Here is a 21,602-nt window from a genome sequence, read left to right as displayed (position 1 = left end):
GAAAACAACTCAAAGACCATGTGGATTCCTGCAACAGAGAGGAATGGACAGGAATGCTCCAGCCATGAAGAGGAAAAACAATCCAGAGATGGAAGATGCTGACGACGCCTTGCCATGCTAGCAATCAGCAGCTGTGTGTCGCTGCAGGTTGCCCAGGACCAAACCAGAGGTTGGACCTGAATTGCCACCATTTGTCCACCATCCAGATACCATTGCTGACATGTACTCAAAAAACTGTTGGACATTGAATCTGGGACTCAAAAACTGTTGGCCCAGAAAGACTTACAGACTGATTTGTTTGACTCTCAGCATAGCCATTGATGCTTGTCTCACTTTTTGTTCTTATATGTTTATTTCTATTCTGCAGATGCAAGATTTTTTAGGGAAAGAAAACGGGCGAGATGCCGGAAACCAATCACTGTTTCACTAATAGAGAGATGTGGACAGGAAGCCGGGAAGGCTGGTCAACAACCTTAATTGCTCTAACCACTCACCCTTTAGTTGAGACATTGTTAGCTGAAGCAGCCTCCACCTCTGTTTGTCCTATGTAAATTTCTGTTATTTCCTGCCTAAGGTGTTTCCCCCATAGCCTCAATAAAAGGAATAGCAGGGCCAGAGCAGAGTGTAGTTCTCCCACTAGAGTTGGACTACTGCCTGGCCCCCCATATCACCAAATTAAATTTCTTCTAGTCTCTTTTCATTTGTGTGCAGCCCTTCTCCAGAACTCGAACCCTGAACCACGTGGGACGTGTAAAGGGGATCCCACATTATCCCTCCTTTTTCTCTTCTACTTATAGCCACCCAACTACCTACATTTCATTGCCAAACTATTTATTAATGTTGGCAATTTTAAAGCTTCCTTATATTACCTTTGGGCATTTAGCCAGAAGGCATTGCCTCCATTTTACATGTAAATATGTTCTATAACAAATCCAGAGAATTTGTAATGATAATTGGCAACAAATGTGCTGATGTCTCAGTGGCAGTATTTATAAGAAAATGTTAATTTTTAGGGTAAAAATGCCACTAGAAGTAGTCTTTGGGAAATATGATATTAATGTTTACAAATGTTTTTAAAAGAAGGCAAAAGATTGCCACACACACCCTTAATGAAAATATCTCCATCAAACCCCTCAATTTTTTAAGTACCTCACTTGGTATCTGTTTTCATTTGTTACATATAAGGACAGTGGGCAGTACAGTTAAAGGGAAAAAAACGTTGCAGGACCTTGCCAAAGGGGGAAAAAAACTTTACAATTTGGTATTTAATCTATATAGAAATTTAATAACTATCTTTTAAAAACCCACTGACATGAATTTTTTTTTCTATTTTAGATTAAGGATGCCTAGGAGGCCAGTTAATTTCCATATTTCTTTCCTGAATGTTTAGAACAGAGCAATTCTTGGAGCAGACATTCAATAAGTACTAATTATAATGCCTAAGCTACTTTATTAGTATAGAATAATCCCAGGGGCTTCCCTCCTGGTTTGTCTGATCCTAAGCCTTTTAATATTTTAATACTGTTTATATGTCAGAAAACCAGCTCATTAGAAACTCTCTGGAGCAAATTTAGTACATGTCCTAAAACTTACGTTAGGCATTATGAAATAATCCCCCCCAGTGAGGGAAAAAGTCACTTTCTAAATCTTAAAACAGCTCTAGCTGGTTTGGCTCAGTAGACAGAGCCCGGCCTGCGGAACGAAGGGTCCGGGATTCGATTCTGGTCAGGGGCAGATGCCTGTGTTGCGGGCTTGATCCCCAGGGTAGGACGTGCAGGAGAGAGCCAATCAACGATTCTCCCTCATTATTGATGTTTCTTTCTCTCTCCCCCTCTCTTTTCTTCTCTGAAATCAATACAAATATTTAAAAAATCTTAAATCAGTCAAAATAGATGTCACTGGTTAAGAATCCAAGTGATTAATAATAACATTTCACAATTCGAATCAACATCAGGGGAAAGGAGCTTCGCTTCGCTTGCAAATCGATTTCTCTAGGGTCGAAGTTCTCCCGGGTCAAATACATAGGCCTAGACCACTGGTCAGCAAACTGCAGCTTGCGAGCCACATGCGGCTCTTTGGCCCCTTGAGTGTGGCTCTTCCACAAAATACCACGGCCTGGGCGAGTCTATTTTGAAGAAGTGGCGTTAGAAGAAGTTTAAGTTTTAAAAAGTTGGCTCTCAAAAGAAATTTCAATCCTTGTACTGTTGATATTTGGCTCTGTTGACTAATGAGTTTGCCGACCACTGGAGGGACTCCCGTAAGGATCACTTGGTGTAACGGGGCTCTGAAACCGAGCAGAGGGTGCGCTGCACACACTGTCAACTACCACGTGCAAGAGTTTCAAGTCGTACTAGTCTCTTGCCTTGAAAGCATAAGCGATGGTTTCCTAACTCACAGTTTAACCCAGTCTCTTCCCCCCACGAGGCCACCTGTTCGCTCATCTTTCACAGGGCGAGGGGGCCGGGGCACTTCTGATGAGGCATCCTCTTTACCCTAAAAAAAGAGGGCGGACCGGGCCGCCGGACCGCGCCTGCTCCGCCCCCGCCCCCGCCCCGGTTCCAGCCCCGGACACCTGCCTCCTTCAGATTGCGTTCGTCTGGCAACGACTCCGGGAGCCCGACCCACGGCTCTCAGACCGAATAGCTCCCGCGCGGGCTTGCAGCCCCGCCCCAGCCCCGCGGCCGCTCGGAGGCGCGCCCCTCGGAGCCCCTCCGCGGGCCGAGGGCCGCACTGACCCCTCCCGGGCGCCGGGTCCCGGGGGCGGGGCGAGGGCCGTGACGCGAGGCGGCTCCCACCAATGAGGACGCCCCGCGGCGCCGGCCGAGCCGCGCCAGCCCGTATAAAGGAGCCCGGGGCTGCTCCGCTCACATTGCCACCGGCCGGTCCCCCACCTGCGCCCGCTCCCTCCCGCCGCAGCCCGTCGCCCGCGGCCTCCGGCGAAGTTTGGTCGCAGCTCCTGAACGTCCCGAGCTCCCTCCTGAGCGGCAGCGGCGGGACCATGGAGAAGGGCCCGGTGCGAGCGCCGGCCAAGCCGCGGGACTCGGGGTGCAGCAATGGGTGCCTGGAGGGGGAGCCGCGGCGCGGGCCGCCCAGCCGACCGGGCGAGAAGTCGCCGCGTCCGGAGACCAAGAGCGCCCAGCCGACGGACGGCTGGAAGGGCGACCGGCCCCGCAGCGTGGAGGATAACGAGCTGAACCTCCCCAACCTGGCCGCCGCCTACTCGTCCATCCTGAGCTCGCTGGGCGAAGACCCCCAGCGGCAGGGGCTGCTCAAGACGCCGTGGAGGGCGGCCACGGCCATGCAGTTCTTCACCAAGGGCTACCAGGAGACCATCTCAGGTCGGTGAGCCCGCCGGCTGCTCGGACCTGCCGGGCGCTGGGGAGGGGGCTGCGGGGAGAGCGCGGGCTCCGGGAAGTCTAGGGTTGCCTCACTCTTGGCAGCGGGAGCCCGGGTGCTGTCACCGTCCGAACCCCGCCCTCGGCCCTGGCCCGGCTCCCCGCCAAGGCCAGGGCCCTGCGTGGGGCGCATCAGGGCGCTCTGGGGGGGGGGGGGGGGGGGGCGGGCAGCGGCCTCACCACCTGCGGAACCGCTGCAGCCGCCCTCGAGGGTGCCCCCTGATCCCCCCGCGCAGCCCTAGGTTGGCGAGACCCGAGTGGCCCGGGGCGGGATGCTGGAGGCACGTGCTGGACCCGGTCAGGACCCGCTGGCGCTTGCGGCAGTGAGGGCTTCCTAGGTCGGCGCCGCTCCGGAGGTCTCATTTTTGGCAGGTCTCGGGGGTAGCCTTGACTTCGTGTGCAGGGGGTGCTCGCGGTGATCCTGCACCGCAAACTCCGGGGACCTGCACTCTTCACTGACTCGCCAGGCACCGGGTCTTTGGAAAGTTGTAATTCTCTTTGGTCCACACCAAGTTCACTCTAGCTCAGGACTCTTCCAGAATTTGTTACAGTTCTGGGCACAGGCTTCCTGGAGTTTGAGGTGTGAGGTTTCCGGGGCTTGTTTGCTACTTAAACCTTCTCCCTCTGTTTTCCTGGAAAGCAGTAAAGTGACTACCTGGGAGTCAGGGATGTTTGCTGAACTCTGGGACACGGAGTTGAATCCTTCTGTCAACTGCTCCCCCGCGCCCCGGCTCCCTCCCCCTCCCTCCTCCTCCCCCCCCCCCCCCCCCCCACTCTCCAAATAAGTCAGCTTGGCCCAGTGCTATCACTCAGGGTCAGGCTTTCACCCAGGAGAAGGAAAATCAGGGGGTGGGGGTGGGGTGGAGAGGGAGTGGAAAATGACTGAGGACTTTGCTGCCTATTTGCTGGGTAAGTGGTGTTGGTCTTCAATTGAGAGAGAGAGAGAGAGAGAGAGAGAGAGAGAGAGAGAGAGAGAGAGAGAGAGACCGCGAGCTTCTGACATACACCTGGGACTAAAGGGTATTCTGTAGTTCACATCTTGGTGCCTCATGGTGACACTTATTTCGCTGGCCTAAGAAGCCTTCTGCCTTAACAGCTTCCCAGAGTGACAGTGCTGCTTGGCAGGGCGGCCTGCCTGCCACTGCTGTTTCCCTGATGGAGTATCTATCTGGCAGCTGCCTGAATAGGTCCTGGGAAGAAGCAAGTTATTTTTGTCCAGTGTTCCACACCCCAAAGGAAGGGTGGCAAATCAGAGTGAGAGCGGGGTGGGGCCCCAAAAGGAAATGATATTATATCCTAAAGCCAAGAAATGTGTCCAAGTTCACATTTTTACCCCTTCACGGTAAAAGTTTAGAGCTTCAAAAGCAGAACTTCAGAATGCAAAGACTGGAGAATAACCATTCCTTATCTGATGAATATGCTCCACTGCTCGTTCTGCCTCCTGCGGGCACTGAAAGCCCTCTCCTCACTGCACTGGCCAGGCTTTGGGAATCTTGCCCTAAGGATTCACAGGAGAGAGGGATTTCTGACCCCAAAACGGGTCCCAGAATTTACCTAACGTGGCTCACAAGGTTTTCCTAAGAAATGGTTAGCAGAAATTTGGAGTCATAGGACTATCAAGTGTTACTTTATTATTTAAAAAGTCTGTGGACCTAGAGCAGAAAGCAGATTAGGGGTTGCCAGAGCCTGGGGAGGAGGGTGGAAGGGGTATGCGTTTTCTTTTGGGGTGTTAAATGTTCTGGGACTAGAGAGTGGTGATGGTTGCACAACATGTAAAAGTGGTGATGGATGCAACACCACTGAATTGTACACTTTATTTATTTATTTTTTTGAATTGTACACTTTAAATGGTTAAAATGATGGATTGTATCTACATTCTACCACAATGAAAAGTCCACAGACTATTTAACCCTTTGCACTCGCTTGCTTTTTTCTCGATTCCTTTATTCTACTTGGGATTTAATGTTTTAAATACCCCAGGTTTTACAAAGCGCGGCAGTAGAATAAAAAACTGGAGTTTCTTTTCATACAAACTTATTTATTTGGATTTTTTTATATTTCAAATTATTGATACATTCAATACAATTTGACATACGAGCTGCTACCGATGCTAACCGTGTCGAGTCACACTCGACATCTGAGTGCAAAAGGTTAAGAATTACCAATAGCCATTAACTGAATACTTTTTATGCTCTAAGTGCTTTATGTTGATAGTCTTGGTAGATGCTCAGTTTGAGGAAGCACTGTTCTTTTACACCCATGCCAGGGAAACTGAGACAGAGAAGTTGACAGCTTCATGTAGAGCTGGTGATTGAATCCAGGCAGCCTAAAGGCAGAAATCGTAGCCACTTTCTCATGTTGCCACTTAGAGAGATGTATCAGTGTGTCTTATCTACTAAGTATTTCAAACTGTGAGTTTTGACCTAATAGTTGTCACCAGCATTAAAAAAAAAAAAAAGGTGGATTAGAATGGAGAAGATCAGTCTATCACACGTAGTAGGGGTAGATGTTTGGAGGAACTTTTGTGTAGATTTTATAGGTCTGACTTTTTCTGGTGTGTACTGGCCCCAGATGTAAAATGTATTTCTTACTGTGGGTTGTGATCAAAAGTTTGAAAGACACTAGAGGGTCACACTTAAGGATTTAATATCAATTTCTTAGAGGTGCATAGTTAAAAAGAAGACGGAGAGGAGGGGATGATGAGGATGATCCTGAACTTAAAGAGATAAACCTGAAATGGTGGTGTTTGAAGACTTGCACCAACCTGGGTGGGAGAGAAGGAAGGATACTTAAATCTGTAGAAAATATAGAAGAGAGTAACAGAAAACAATCCTGCACAATCCCTAATTTTAATTTCTTTAGAAGAGAGCATATGCCAATGACACATAGATTGTTTTGGATAGAAACAAACTTCTTTTCTATGATTATAAACAAGATACTTTATATCGCTGTATATTAATTCTTGATTAATAGTGTTGATATATGTTTTGTAAAATATAAAATAAGTTGGTACATTACATCCTCAAAATTATTACTTTTTTTTTCAGTTCCTCCTGGGTGGATTGATACTAACTTCTGGTATTCTGGGGAATTTGTCAGTTCCCCATGCACTGCAGCTTTTCTTCAGAGGTGCCTGGTACACCTTCCCCTTACTTCCCAATGTGTGCCTTATCATGGGTGTATTCAACTCTCCTGGTTCCTGTTCAACACTGGCTGTAGCTTGTAGGCTGGGAAGGAGGGAGGGCTGGAAGAGACACTCACCTCTCCCCCAAACTGGCTATCCTTTGAATCTACCATCTTGACCTAGTACAGTGGTCGGCAAACTCATTAGTCAACAGCCAAATATCAACAGTACAACGATTGAAATTTCTTTTGAGACCCAAATTTTTTAAACTTCTTCTAATGTCACTTCTTCAAAGTAGACTCGCCCAGGCTGTGGTATTTTGTGGAAGAGCCACACTCAAGGGGCCAAAGAGCCGCATGTGGCTCGCGAGCTGTGGTTTGCCGACCACTGACCTAGTACCAGCTCATCCTTTTTTTTTTTTTAGAATCTTTATGATCTTATTTGAGTCAAACTGATGGCAATTGCTGGGAAGGAAAGTCTTCAGTGAACTTAAAAAGTGCTCCAGAGGTTGACAGTTTTGCAGCTTATTTTATACACTAGAGGCCTGGTGCACGAAATCGTGCACTGGTCAGGTCCTTTGGCCTGGCCAGCAATCGAGGCCTATTGAGGGGCCAGCTGGCCATGGGAAAGGGCTGGCCAGGGGGAGGGGTCACAGGAGGTTGTCCGGAAGGCCCCCCCAATTGGGTCTGATGGGGAGGCTGGCCGGGTGGGGGCGGGGAGGGGCTGCAGGAGGTTGGCTGGCAGGGGGGTAGGGGCCATGGGAGGTTGGCTGGCTGTGGGAGGTTGGCTGTGGGAGTGCACTGACCACCAGGGGCCAGCTCCTACATTGAGCGTCTGCCCCCTGGTGGTCAGGTGCGTCATTGTGACGAGTTGACTTGTCATTCCAGTTGTTCGGTAATGGTGGCTTAGGCTTTTATTATATAGATAAGAATCAAAGGAAGAGACGTAAAGAGGGTTACGTGAAGTCCAGAAATTTGATACTGCATTAAGTTATTGGAGTTATAGGGAAAGAAATAATCTACCATTGGTGGTAGATTAAGGGGGTAAGAAAAATCAAATCGAGGAAACCTCTGGGATTGGATAGGAAGTAAAATGGAGAGACATATACTTATTTCACATTGGTGGGTACAATATAGTAAATAATTAACATGGACAGCACATAGAGATGGTATCCTGGAATCAAGGTAACAATGAGGGATTCTCTGGTCTTATGATATGGCATTGTGGGTGTGCCCTGAGGGGTCTGGAAAAGATTACTCTGACACTGCAAAGGTATATTATCTTAGATGCAAAAAGACAATAGACAGACTAGCTTTAAGTAAAGGTTGACCTTTGTCAAGGAAGCTACAGGCCTAGGATGATCCACACTTAGTTAGAATATTTATATTCAGACCATCCTATGTGGTTGCTTTCAGTCTCTGGGTTTGTAAGGCCCACTGTGCAGGCCACCTTGGAGCTTGTCAGATTTAGTATGTGGCCCCCTTTTCATCCACACTTTTACCTTTTGGTCATAAATCAGTCTGAAGGCTGCATTAATGACCAACCCCTCGGTTGGCTAATGTCCCATGGTGTTAGGAAGGCTCATTCCTAGAAAGTTTTACTGTTATCATCTGTTTTGCTGAAATGGTGGACCTTTGGAGGTGGGGCAAGACTGCAACCTTGGATGGAAGTCAAGGCTGAATTTTTCTCAAAAGGGAAAGGCAGGTAAATGCGAGGCAGTCATGGACCGACTCACCTTATGCTATGGCTGTTCCATCTCCGTTTAACCAGCCTTTCACCTACTGGTTTTAGTGCCATTGGTGATTGTCTAAATTCAGTACTGATTAGAAGTTACAAAACAATGACTTTTGGTTCTTTAATTCTTTCTGAATTTATTAACTGGAGTTCTGTAAGGAAGGTATATAGGAACTCTTTAGGCTTTCTTTGCAACTATTTGATAAGTTTAAAAGTATTTAAAATGAAGCTTAAAATAGATAAGGTTTTTAATTTCTTTTATACTAATTCTGCAGTGAAGATCTACCTAATTTAGATTCAATCTAGAAGCCATAAAAGAAAATTATTGTAACTTTCACTATATAAAAACTAAGAATTTTCACACATCAAATATCAACACAAATGAAGTCAAATGACAAATTGGGAAGTAATATTTCTATTCATACTGTAGACAACAGGGTGATAACAAGAGATGCTATAAATTAATATGAAAGGCCAAAACACCACTGAAAAATTGACAAGACAGGTAAACAGACAGTTCATGGGAAAGTAAATACAAATGACTGAAACACGCAGAAAGATGCTTGGCTTCACCCTCAAGAAGGTGCACACAGGATCCCCCCACCCCAAAGCTGCTTGTTTTTCCTTTTTTCGATTGTCAACGGTCCAGAAATTTGATACTGCAGTAAGTTATTGGAGTTATAGGGAAACAAAGATTTCTGTTGAGAGTGTAAGTAACTACCCTTCTGGAGGATAATTTGGTAACATCTATACAGATGTTTATTTCCTACTTGAACATCCTGCCTCTGGGAATTTATCTTGTGTAGATACTTGCATACATGAAATGAACTATGCTCAAGGTTAGTTACCACAGCCTTGAATGGAACCTAAATGTATAGTCTTGGAGTGACTAAATGATGCAGAGCTATACATATTTTTGTAGGAAAAAGGTGGTGGTGGTGGGGAGGTGGACAAAAAAATGTTTATATTGGCCTTAAGAACTGTTACATGTTACTAGGGATGTGAACTGGGCGGATGGCAGACAAGCATAGAAGCAAGACTTTTTGCTGTATTTTCAGTTTTTGATTTTTGAAGTATGTGTATGTATTTTCAAATAGATAAATTAAAAGTATTGTGACAAAGTTGCTTCAAATCCAGGAATAAAAGAAATACAATCTTCCTAATGATGAGTCACAAGAAAAATCTGGTTACTGAAAACCTTTCCCCCAAAATTAGAGAAAAATAGTTAGATAATATATATTTTTGCAAGGTTGATCTTCATTGTAGTCTTTATTGTATATAGAAGGAGTCTGATTTGAATGTGACCTTGTTACTTAACTATCTGTGTAGTTATTGGCATATCTCTAAACTTAATTGTCCTCTTTCCCTTTTTGTAAAGTTGGTAATACCTGCTTTACCTGGGATCTTATAAGGAATAAGAAGGTATAAAAAATAGCACTGATGCTTAATATATTCCTTCCTTTATAGTGAAGAAGAACTGTGGGATTGGATTAATTGGAAAGTGTGTTAAGAATGTGGGACACTTGGGAGCCCTGAGCCACCAGGTAAAAAGTCCAATTACTTTGAGGGTGCCATACTGTGAGGAAGCTCTACCACATGGAGGGGCCATGTGTAGGTGTTCTGCCTGCTTGCTGTAGCTGAGGTTCCACCCAACAGCTAGCATCAAGCACTAGACATGTGAGTCAAGATTCCTCCAGGTGATTCCAGCCCACAGCTGACTGGTTGCCCCACTAAGGTCCCAAACATTGTGGAGTACAGGCCAGGCATATCCTCTGTGCCCTGTTCAAATTCCTGACCTACAGAATCCAAGGACATCTACACTAATAAAAGAGAAATATGTAAATTGACCATACCTCTGTGATGCCCACCAGCCAATCAGGAGGGAATATGCAAATTAGCCGGACAAAGATGGCAGTGGCCCCATCCCCCAGCCGCTCCAGGCACAGAGCGGCCAGGTGGGGCAGGACGCCTGCTAAGAGGGGGAGGGCAGGGGGTGGGGTGGGGGCAGAAGGAGCTACAGGAGCAGCGATCCAGCCGGAGCAAAGCAAAGACTCTGGCCGAAGCGAAGGCAGAAGGCAGCGGCCAGAGCGAAGGCCTGGGTCCCGGGAGCCAGAGGATAACTGGTGCCGGCAGCCAGGTGAAGGAAGGCCTATTGCACGAATCTTCATGCAATGGGCCTCTAGTCCTATATAATAAAAGGCTAATACGCAAATTGTCCCCACGGGCAGGAGTTTGACTGACTGGGAGTTAGATGTGTGCTGATCACCAGGGGGCAGCACGGAACATGGCAGGCGTTGGTGATGCTGCGCTCGCAGCGGGTGGCAGTGGAGGCACTGCCGGCCCTGATGGGCCCTGATGAGAGCAGGAGTGCAGTGGGATGGTGGAGCAGGTGAGAGGGTGGTGCCAGGCCAAGGCAGGTGCAAGCGGGGACCCCAATCGCCCTGCCGGTCGCTCCACAGACAGCGACTGGCGGTGATGGTGGGGGTGAGGCCGGCAAGCGGGCAGCACCAGGCCAAGGCGGGTGCAAGCGGGGACCCTGATCTCCCCACAGATGGGCCCTGATCGCCAGCCAGGCCTAGGGACCCTACCCATGCACAAATTTTGTGCACTGGACCTCTAGTAATAAAATAGTTGTATACCACTACATTCTGGGGTGTTTTGTTATGCAATAAGAGCACCTAGACAGGTTTTGAAATAAGGGTGGTTGGAATTTGCCTGTGTGCAGAGGGAAAGGGAGTGACCTAAACAGGCCAAGAGAGGGCATGATGGTTTAAGGCTAGAGATTTAAATTTGTGAATTATCCGAAGAGAGCTGACAAGGAAGTTAGGGGAGTGCCTGAGATCCTCAAACAAGTGGAAAGAGGAGATAGGTGGCCTAAACTTTAGGAGATGTCTGCATTCAGATAGTAAGGAGAGAGAGAAGAAGCGGCAGAGATAGCCCTAACGGGAGGTATTAGACTCAGGCTTTAATGCCTCTGTTAGAATTTCATATGAAGACCCAATTAATATGTGAGAATCGTAAGACATAGGAATTCTGCTCTTCTTCCTGAATTCTAGCAAAGAGAAAGCCAAGTAGATTAAGTTTAGAGACATTTCTTCGAACCCTATTTAAAGATATTTCACAAAGTTTTTGATCAATGGAATTCACGAATGATGGCAAAAAATTTAGCTAAATTACATTCAGTTTGTAAGGTGGATTAATAACTAACAAGCCTCTCCCACACTTACACTTTTGAAGGAGATGTTTGAAAACCAAAATTTTATATATTTTGTCTAAGCACATTTAGTTATGTTGTGGTCATTTATAGTTTATAAATGCAAGTCTGTTTTAATGGATTTACTGTTAGGAAACTTTTCAGTTCTGTTTTAAATATGTGTTTTTAGGGCTTGTACTTTTTAAAATTGCGGTTACAAATTCTTAATATTTCCTTTCATTTAAAGTAATTTTAGCCTGACCGGAGTCACTCAGTGGTTGAGTGTCTACCCAGTAACCAGGAGGTCACAGTTTGATTCCCGGTCAGGGCACACGCCCAGGTTGTCGGCTCCATCCCCTGTGGGTGATGGGGGGGTGGGGGGGGTGGGGTGCAGGAGGCAGCTGATTAATGATTCTCTGTCATAATTGATGTTTCTATCTCTCTCTTCTTCCCCCTTCCTCTCTGAAAATAAAAATATATTTAAAAATAATTAAAAAATAAAGTAATTTTATCTGTAAGTACATTTCAGAGACACATTTATTTTAACTCCTTTTTGAACAATTAGGCAAACATAGTACAACATAATTATGTTGCACCTGGGCTAACATCTGAACTGTTCCCTACTATATATTTGCAACTGTGTCAAAGTGCATATAGTTGAACGTTGTATATTCTTTTTGTTTGTTTGCTTTTTATTGTGGTAAATGCACGTAAGAGAAAACGTACCATTTTAAGTATGTGGTTTATTAGCATTAAGTATATTCACATTGTTGTGCAACCATCACCACTATCCCTCTCCAGAATGGTTCATCATCCCAAACCGAAACTCATTAACCAACTAACTCCTTATTCTCTGAGCCCTTGGCAGCCACTATTCTATTTTCTGTATTCATTTGACTATTCTAGGTACTTCATCTGAGTGAAAACGTGCCGTATTTGTCCTCCATGACTGGCTTATTTCACTTGGCATAATGTCTTCCAAGTTTATCATGAACATCATATTGAAGTTAGAAGAGACCTGTTTTGTCCTTGTTGAGGCAGTAACTCACCCTGTAGCATGTTGTATATTCTTACATTTACATCTATTGTATTTTCATTTCCTTATTTTAAGAAATCCTTAGAATTGAAGATGTACTGTGTGTGTATTTATCCAACAGCAGCTATATGAATGACCCTGTGCCAATTGTTAAAGGGGAAGCAAAACTTGTTGGCCAGGTCTTGGCCCTCAAGGAGCCCATGGTCTGAGCTAGCAGCGAATGGAAGTCTCTGTGCTACCGTTGACTATGGGGAAGGTAGTTTTTGAACTGAAGGCTGAAGGAAATTTTTTTAAAAACAGAAATAGTCCATGTTGACTTAGAGAAATTTTGTCTAACTGTTCTGGAATAAAAAATACATTAATATTCAAGTTGTCTATACCATGAAGTTAAAAATAAATGGAGCTTGCTCTGGCTGGTGTGGCTCAGTTGGTTGAGCATCAGCCCATGCACCCAAAGGTTGCCTGTTTGATTCTGGGTCAGGGCACATACCTAGGTTGCAGGTTTGATCCTCAATCAAGGTGCATGCAGGAGGAGGCCGATCGATGTTTCTCTCTCTCCCTTCTTCACTCTCTAAAATCAACAAAAACATATTAAAAAAATTAAACGGAGCTTTCAGAGCAGTTAGGTTCATTTTAAACTTTTTAAAGATCAGCATGGAAGGCATTAGGGCTGGCTCCTTTCTCTGATGTTTTAAAGCCTATTCTGGCCAGTTAGCCTTTCTAATGAACTTTACTCGAACACACATTGCTAGTTGGTCTAACCTTTGTAATCGGTTGTTGTTTTATCTCTTAGTCTTTTTTCTTATTAATCCTCTTGGTTATTCTTGCTCTAAGTCCTATTTCCCGAGTATCTTTAGACTGTCTTCTCTTATTTTGACTCCTAACCTCCTCTCACCTGAAGTACGGTAACTTCTCAGCTGTCTGCATTGCCTCCTAGCTTATTCTGCTCCAGTCCCTAGTGCCAGTGTGATTTTACTAAAATCAAATAGGTCTCTTCCTTCTGAAAACATTTGACTGATTTTCCCTTGTCTTTCTTCACCATGGCTGTGAGGTTTTATTATGTTCCAGCCTCTTGCCTGCCTTTGTTTCCTAATCTTCCATCACCATCTCCTCACCAGGCCAGTTTAATATTTTAGTTTAGTGCATAGTGTGTCTTGAAAAACCACTCTGCCTCATCCCCACGTTGGAGCTGAAGATGAAGCACAAGTCCTACACGAGGCTTGTTCTTCTGCAATATTTAGCCTTTATTATTTACTCTCTTCTTCTAATCTTCCTTTTCTATCTTTTTTAGTTTGGGTTGCTAACCTTGAGGGAATCCTCCCTTCCCCCCCAATTTATCAACAGCTATTGCCTATCTAGAGCTCTGTGAATAAGCAACCAGGGTTAGATGAGGAAACTGGCCCCTGCTGAGTTTTGGGTTGAATATTTGGAAGCACTTTGCCAAGAGCACATGGCTCTTGCTGTGAGGCATGGTATGTTTTCTGAACAGGTATTTGTTTTTATTTGTTCTAAGTAAGAATCAGTGCCCAGTTCAACAGAGGCCATTGCCCAACGCCCCAAACAAGGCACTTCTCCCTAAAATAGCTTAAAATACAATGATACTTATTGTACAGTTCATGTACCTGTGGTAAGATGTTCTTGAGCAGTGATGTAGGCCCTGAGTGCTGGAGTTCCGCTGAGAGGCCGTAAACTCAGCAGGACCTCGCTGAACCCCAGATTGAAGGTAGAGCTGCTATAGATCATACATCTCTAACTGACCGCTCCTTCAAAATAAGAGTGCTCCTGTTAATACACAGGTAACCATGGAGGTGCGCCACTCTGAATGCCCACCAGAAACAATTTGCCTTTCAGGCTCAAGGAGTAGTTAGCTGACAGCCTCCAGCTGTCAGTACCTTCAGGATTTGCCTCAGTGGAAGCCATGCTTATCTGTGCTGCTTTTTCTTTCACTTTAATATCCATCTCTTTCTTTCTATTCCCTCTTCACCACAATACATGGAACTTTTTGAGCGTGGAGTCCAAAGACTCATCCTGGTATATTGGGAAGAACAACTAGTCTGGACGAGTCACAGCATCCTCACTAACTAGTTTATTTATGTCTCTAGAAAGTCACTTCAAGACTTTTATGGATCTGGTCTACAGGGAGAGGTGGTTGGACTAGGAGTTGAATTGTCACGCTGAGGTCTCTGTGGTATGGGTTTGCTGGCCAGTATTGTCTCATTGCTCACACTGTAGACTTTCAGCAGCTGACAGACTTTCAGGACCTCAGACTTTTTTCCTTGTTATAAGTGCTGCTTTCCTTTGAAACATTCAAGCTACTCAAATAGTTTCTATGGTAACAGGTCTCTTGTTTTTCTTATGAGGCAGATTTTTGAAAAGGTTCTTCATTTGTATGCCCTCTCGGGTCTGTGGTCTTCTAACCTGTAGCCCTTTTGATTAGACAAAGCCTTTATTTAACGACTTTCCCTCAGGAATATTGTAGACACATCTACCAGAAGAATAAGCAGTTGCTTGTCCTACTAGCATGTGAGGTTTTAGTGTATTAATAAGACCTCCTATCAACTGGAAGAGCAATTGTTGGATTAGTTGGTAGAACAGTCATACCAAGAAAATGAATATTCTTTGTTAGGAAATGACATTTAATTTCACTTACTTTTTATTATGTGAAGTTTTCAAACTCAAAAATAGACAAAATTGTATAATGGACAGCTATATACCTACTACTTAGATTCAAAATTAACATTTTGCCATATTGGCATGTTCTATTCTTTTACTGAGAGCAAATCAGAAATGTGTATTTAGAGGTGAAATGTCACCCTAGGAAGTGGTTTATTTTTTTCCTTCTTAACCACTTACACTATGACTAGTAAAATTAACTATTAATTCCTTCAAATCATTTAATACCTGATCTATATTCAGACTTCCCCAGTTGTCCCATATGTCTTTTAGTTATGATTTGTTCAAACCAGGACCCACTCGAGACCCACACATTTGCATTTGATTGCTAGGTTTAATCTAGAAGAGTTCCTGCGATCTTCCCCTCCTACCTCCCTACATGATACTGATTATCAGAGACTGTCAGTTGTGCTTTAAGATGATCCACCTGTGGGATTTGTATGATTGTTTTCTTCTTGTTCCCATTTAACTTGTTTCTCTCTCCCTCATATTCCTGGAAACTGGAAATTAGGTCTAAAGACTTAATTAAATTCAGGGGAAACGTTTTTAGCAGGAATGCTGTTTTCTTCATGCAGTATCACAACCAGGAGACAGAAAATGTTTGAATGTGAAGATTTGAAGACTCGAGTTGGTTTGAGAAATGATTCTTGACTGGTTTCCTAGGATAAACTTCTATAGAGAAGTTCCTTTAAAAACACACACAACCCTTTTATTAGTTTAAAGATTTAATGGGATTCTTTTTTCCCTTGAAACTGTTCCAGTTTTCAAAAAGTAAAGGTCAAAGTAGCATTACATTACTGAAGTTTTCCTCATATAAACCCAATAAATGGTTGATAAAACAGTATTTTGTGAGTGATGTTCAGCAACTCTGGGCTCTAGCAGCCGCTGATATCGGGCTGCTCTTTCTATCTGCTCTCCTGGGCCCTCTCTCCTCTTAACCCCCATGCTGATAACTAATTTTACTTTGTTTTAACAAATCAGGTTTCCTCTCTCCATTTCCTTTGCTGTTATTGACTTTAGGCCTTGACACCTCATGGCGGACCGTGACCTGCCATAACTCCAGGTTTCCTCCCTCTGACCCTCCCCTTCAGTCCACGCTTCTGGTAGGTCAGGTTCAGACTTCTGGCCGCTGCTGTGATCGAGGCTCTGATCTGGAAGTCGGAGGACAGGGGTCAACATTCAGCTCTTGCACTAACTAGTTGGCTCTTCCTCAGCAGAACTTAATGTTTCCAAACAGAGCATCACCCATGACATGGGAATGATAGCTGTTTTAGCTAACGCAGAGTGTGGCAGGGCTCGAGAGAGGTCATGAACTAACGATAATGTTTAATTTGAAAAATGCTCTGAAATAGAAGGGACTCTAGTTTCTGCCTGATGTTGTTTCCCACTGCTGTATTTTATCTTATATGGTGCCTCTCTTCCTCTCCTCCTAGTCATCCTTGAGGCCTGGGTCAAATCTTTATCTTCAATGTAGCCGCATTGTTTCTCCCAGCCCGTAATGTTTCCTTTATATAAATGATTGCTGCAAAATAAAAAAAAAAACACCAAACACTTGCTGCCGCCAGGCCTCTGGTATATACTTATGCCATTGCTCAGTGTGTGGTCCTGCTCCCCATCTTGGTTGTTCACAATTACTAGCATAGAAACTGTTGCAAAGAAGGGGCTACAGCTTCTTAGGTGAGGTCCTCCCTTCACTTTTCACTGTTCCTTTCTGCTGCCTGCTCTAGGCAAAGGTGACGGCAGCTTCTTCCTCGTGCTTCCCCTCTAATCACCCCTTGCCCCAACTTGTCTCTGTTCCCGGCCTTCTTTTTTCGGTTGGTGTGCAGACATCACAGTATTCCGCAGGAATTGTCACCCTCTGACTTGGTGACCGTAGTGAGGGTTTACGGTGAGGTATTATATTGCCCACTGTTTGGCTTTGCTAAACAGCCAATTAGGGCCAGTAGGGGTCCATTTTCAACCCTCATTCTCTCTCACTTCTCAAGAACCTATGCTCCCAGCCTGACTGGTCATTTGAATCGCTTATGTGTTTTTTTAAACAGCCATAGTCCAGGGTTCACCCCCACACTTAGAGAATTTCTCAGGGTGGCTCTGGAAGCTGTATTTTCCAAAGCTCCATGATTGGCCATATTTGGGAGCCACTGTTCTAAAAGATGATGCCTTCTCCCTTAATCATTGTCACTAATGATGGTAGCTTGCACACCCTGTTGGTACTTATTCATCAGGTAGAATTACTGTTGGTTCCATAACATTAATTTCTGAAATCTCCTGGCATAAGTGAAGGTGGGATGATAAGAGCTGAGCCCACTACAGGCTTTTGAAGCAAATGCATAGTCATCAGGGTGGTGTGTCTTTCTTTAGAACTGCTGTGAACTAGACCTTGGTTCCACCATCTGTTTGTAAATTCCATTTTCAGTGTAACAGCTGGATTGTGAAAGATATACGGAATTATCCAACTAAAAAACTAAATTTGGCAAGTATACCTCTTTTATTTTTTTTAACTCTGGATAACTTTGAAAGTTAATAATGTGCATGATTGGCAGCCTTACGTTTTATCAGTGAATAAATCTGAATAGTTTAGAACAGGTGCTTTTCCCTACCTTAGTTCAGAAAGCCGCTAACCATTACTATGCATATCTCAAAGGCTGACCAGTGGGTAACTGTTGATATTTGGTATTGATTTCTAACACCTTGAGTTGTGCAAGCCAGGAACCTGGGAGTTCTGTTAAACTCCTTTTCCAAAACCACCCAATTACCTTGAAAACCTTCTAGCCCAGGTCAGTCTGCACAAAGCTCGAATGAGGACTCAGGTCTCTGAACTCTCTTAATTTATTGCTATACTTTACCATTCTACTTGAACCATTGTGCTTGTGGTTCCCTAAGAGCCAGTTAAGTAATTGTGTCTGGGGAGAGAGATTGTAAGTGCTTTCATTTTTTTTCATTTCGATATTTCATTATCTTATAAACTACAAAGAACATTACTACTGTAGTCAGGAAAGAAGTCTTATTTAATAAATATAACTTCATATGCAAAAACTTGTCCCTCACCAATAGATGTCATGTTGATGACAAGGCCAGCTGAGAAGATGGGAGTAGCTCTCCAGTATTATATTTGCTGAATGAAACATACATATTACTACTATTTTGAAGACACTTGGCACATTTATTTCAATAGTCTGAACTACATATTTTTTCCAGCTTTAATGAGATATAATGGACATGCAGCCTTGTTTAAGTTTAAGGTATACGATGTCTTGATTTGATACACTTACATATTGCAAAATGATTACCACCATAGCATTAGCTAACACCTTCATCATGTTACATAATTATTTCTTTTTTTGTGGTGAAAACATTTCAGATCTACTCTCTTCGCAACTTGCAGGTATGTAATACAGTATTGTTAACTATAATAAAAAAGCAGTGTACTAAATCCCCAGAATTTATTCATCTTCAAACTGGAAGTTTGTATTCTTTGACCACCTTCTCCCCATCTCCCCCACCCTCCCAGCCCCTTGTAACCACCACTCTACTCTGTTGCTACGAGTTTGGCTTTTTTAGATTCTACATGTAAGTGATATCATACAGTCTTTCTTTGTCTGGCTTATTTCACTTCAAGGTTCATCCATGTTGTCTTACCTACATTTTAATGACTTAAAAGCAACATGGGAATTTTATCTGCCAAGGATGACAGGAATGAAAGTTTCCAAAATAACCAAACGTTTACCTACCCTGCCACGCAGTGGACCTTTCCCGCTGGCAAACGTGCAGTTGATGAAGTTCATGGAGCTGATCAAAGCTGTGCTGCAGCGCCGGCCACTCCAGCGGATGATGGGAAGGGTTGTCTGAACTCGTCTTCGTTTCTGCCATCATGTTAGTCGGAATGTTGGGTTCGTGCTTATTTTGGCCAGGTTTTAGCAATGTGAGCGTTGTCTTAAACGCAAAAAGCTGCGAGTGTTGGAAGTGGTGACAAGAGGTAAACGCTCATGATGGCATTGAAAGCAGAGACAGTGATTTTCGTCCCTCTTTGTTTTAACACTGCTGTTGCTCTTACTCGTAGAACAAATTTTTCTAAAAGGGAGGTAGGAAGCAACAAGTTTGAAGGCCACCCTCAGGGCAGGAGCCGTTGCTTTACTTGCGGACTGCCGCTTAGGGAGGTATCTGCAGGAGTTTGCAGCGTTGCATGAAACAGGCTGTCTTTCCTGTGACATCTTCCTCCAGCCCCAGTCCTTCCGTGCAAAGGCAATCCAGGTTTCTTGCTGTTTTTCCCCAGAAAAAAAACCCTCCAAAACACCAGCTTGTGTATGAACACCTCAATTAAAACTTTTTTAATTAATGAAATGTCTCAGATATGCAAGAAAAAGTATAAAGAACTAGTTTAATCAACATTCACTTAGTTTTAGCAAATATTAATAATTGCTTTTAAAAATACAGATCCTGTTACCCTCCCTCTGCAGAGTTAACCACTATCTTGAATTTGGTCTCTAGATCTCATGCCTATTTTAATATTTTTATTTTATGTGTATGCCCACCAACAACATGTAGTATTGTTTCTACTTCATTTAAATGGATAATAACTTATACGTCTGTTACTGCTTCTGATACTTGCTCTTTGCACTGGACATTGCTTCCAGAAATTATAAATGCAGCTCAGATTCATTCGCATTCACTGCTGGTTCATATTTTATTGTCTGACTCTACCCAAACTGTGTAATCATTTTTTCCAATGCACATTTAAAGACCTAATATTTGCTATTATCAATAATACTGCAATAAGAATTCTTATGTTCCCTTGGCGACATGTTTTTTGGAGTCCCTTCTTTAAATCTATTTTAAGGAAGTAATCACAGGGTACAGACTGACACATTAATTGGATAAAATAGGGGATCTATGTTTAACTCTGGCCCTGTACATGGCATACAGGGCACGGTGGAAACTCCCAAAGCCTGAAGTCACAATGCTGACTTTCACAGTTGGGAGAAGTGAGCATTAACATCTGCATGCTGGTAGATGCTTCTCTAGTGTTGGGAGGGTTTGGGCCCAGGATTCAGACCTTTCTCCAGTAAATCAGTGTGGGCTCATCTTTATTAGCATCTTGAGCTGATTTAATTCCAGCCAAGATCAAAGAGGCTTTTTAGGTCTTGCTTTCTGTCTTGTTCTCTCTCAGTTCTAAAACCAGCAGGCAGACCCGGTTGCCTGTTCAGTGTTCCCAGTCTTCCTCCGTGTCTTTTAGCTCTGCCCTCCCAGGGAGAAGCATAGGTGTGGCATTCTGGCTCCCTTCTCTAATTTGTGGTGCTGATCACCAAACACCCTAGGTAGTGCTAATTCCTATTGCCACTCAGTCAAAAGCAACTCCATTAGATACAATTTTCCTTTTGGGGGGAATATCCCAGGAATTTCCTCTTACCTCCCTTCTCCCCAGCAGAAACCTGTTTTGTTTGAGGAGGAGCATTTTGAAGGTGTGGAGATTCTGCGTAACGGCACAACCCGTGAAATATATCAAAACAGGGTCTCTCTAAGTGTGTTTCCTAGATCAGGAGCATCAACATCTTCTGAGAACTTGTTAGGAATGCAGATTCTCGGGCCCAGGTGCTCTGTGGGTGAGGTCCAGTGATTTGGGGGGTCTGAGGACCTATGCTTCAAGGATGGTTAAATAGGTATTGGGGTCCTACGGTGGGCCTGTACTTTCAGGAAGGGACTAAATACTTGAGAGACAGCTGCCCAGCAGGGTTATTTGCTGTCATTAATGCTATAAGAAAGGTATATGTACTTCTATGCTGTGTGTGTGTATTGCTGGTATATATACAGACAAACCTTTAACTCTTGGAGGCTACTTTGGTTTCCTTTATTGGTTATAACCTACAGTAGGAAATAAAATGCCATAAATCCTTGTTTCCAGGGTTACCTTCTTGTTGCTGATAACAGGCAGGAAATTAAAACAATCTGTGATAGTGTTTTGTTCTTATTAGCCACAGATGGTAGCTTTCAGATATGTTGAAGCAAAACATAAATATAGCAGGGGAACTTTATTACTGTTGAAGAAAAATGATTTGGCCAGGTCAGGTTTATAGTCTGGGTTCATTTTAATGAAACGGGACAAAGGGAACGTTAGTGTTCCGTTACCACACAAGCAGAAGGATGTAGAAGGGACACTAGTTTTGTTCTTTTTGATTTAACTTGGAATATGTAAAACATACATGATTTCAAAGTGAAAACTATAACCAATTATATTCAAATATGTCTCACTTCCATCCATTTCTCTTTGCTGTTAGTCCTTTATGGGTAATCATTTTTATTTACTTTTTGATTTATTCTTTTAGTGTTTACTTTTGAAGATAATCACTTACACACCTGCATAGTTTTAAACACATGTAGATTACCTAATTTAATCCTTAAGATATCACTGTGAAGGAGCACTTTTTCATGCCCATTTTACAGCTGAGAAGA

General features: G+C 43.8%; 1 protein-coding gene across 1 annotated transcript in view; it reads left to right on the top strand.

The window, feature by feature from the left end:
• Window positions 1-2,887: 2,887 nt before the first annotated feature.
• The window catches only part of GCH1 (GTP cyclohydrolase 1), a 34,321-nt gene continuing 15,606 nt past the window's right edge, over window positions 2,888-21,602 (top strand). The window contains exon 1 of the mRNA XM_079768704.1: window positions 2,888-3,338. Within this exon, the coding sequence (XP_079624830.1) occupies window positions 2,999-3,338 (340 nt within the window). The 5' untranslated portion in view covers window positions 2,888-2,998. The remainder of the gene's footprint in view (window positions 3,339-21,602) is intronic.

This window comes from Cnephaeus nilssonii, assembly GCF_951640355.1.
Source record: "Cnephaeus nilssonii genome assembly, chromosome: 4".
NCBI classification, from domain to species: domain Eukaryota; kingdom Metazoa; phylum Chordata; class Mammalia; order Chiroptera; family Vespertilionidae; genus Cnephaeus; species Cnephaeus nilssonii.
Note: the sequence above shows the minus strand (reverse complement) of the source record. Positions and strands in the feature narration are given on the sequence as shown.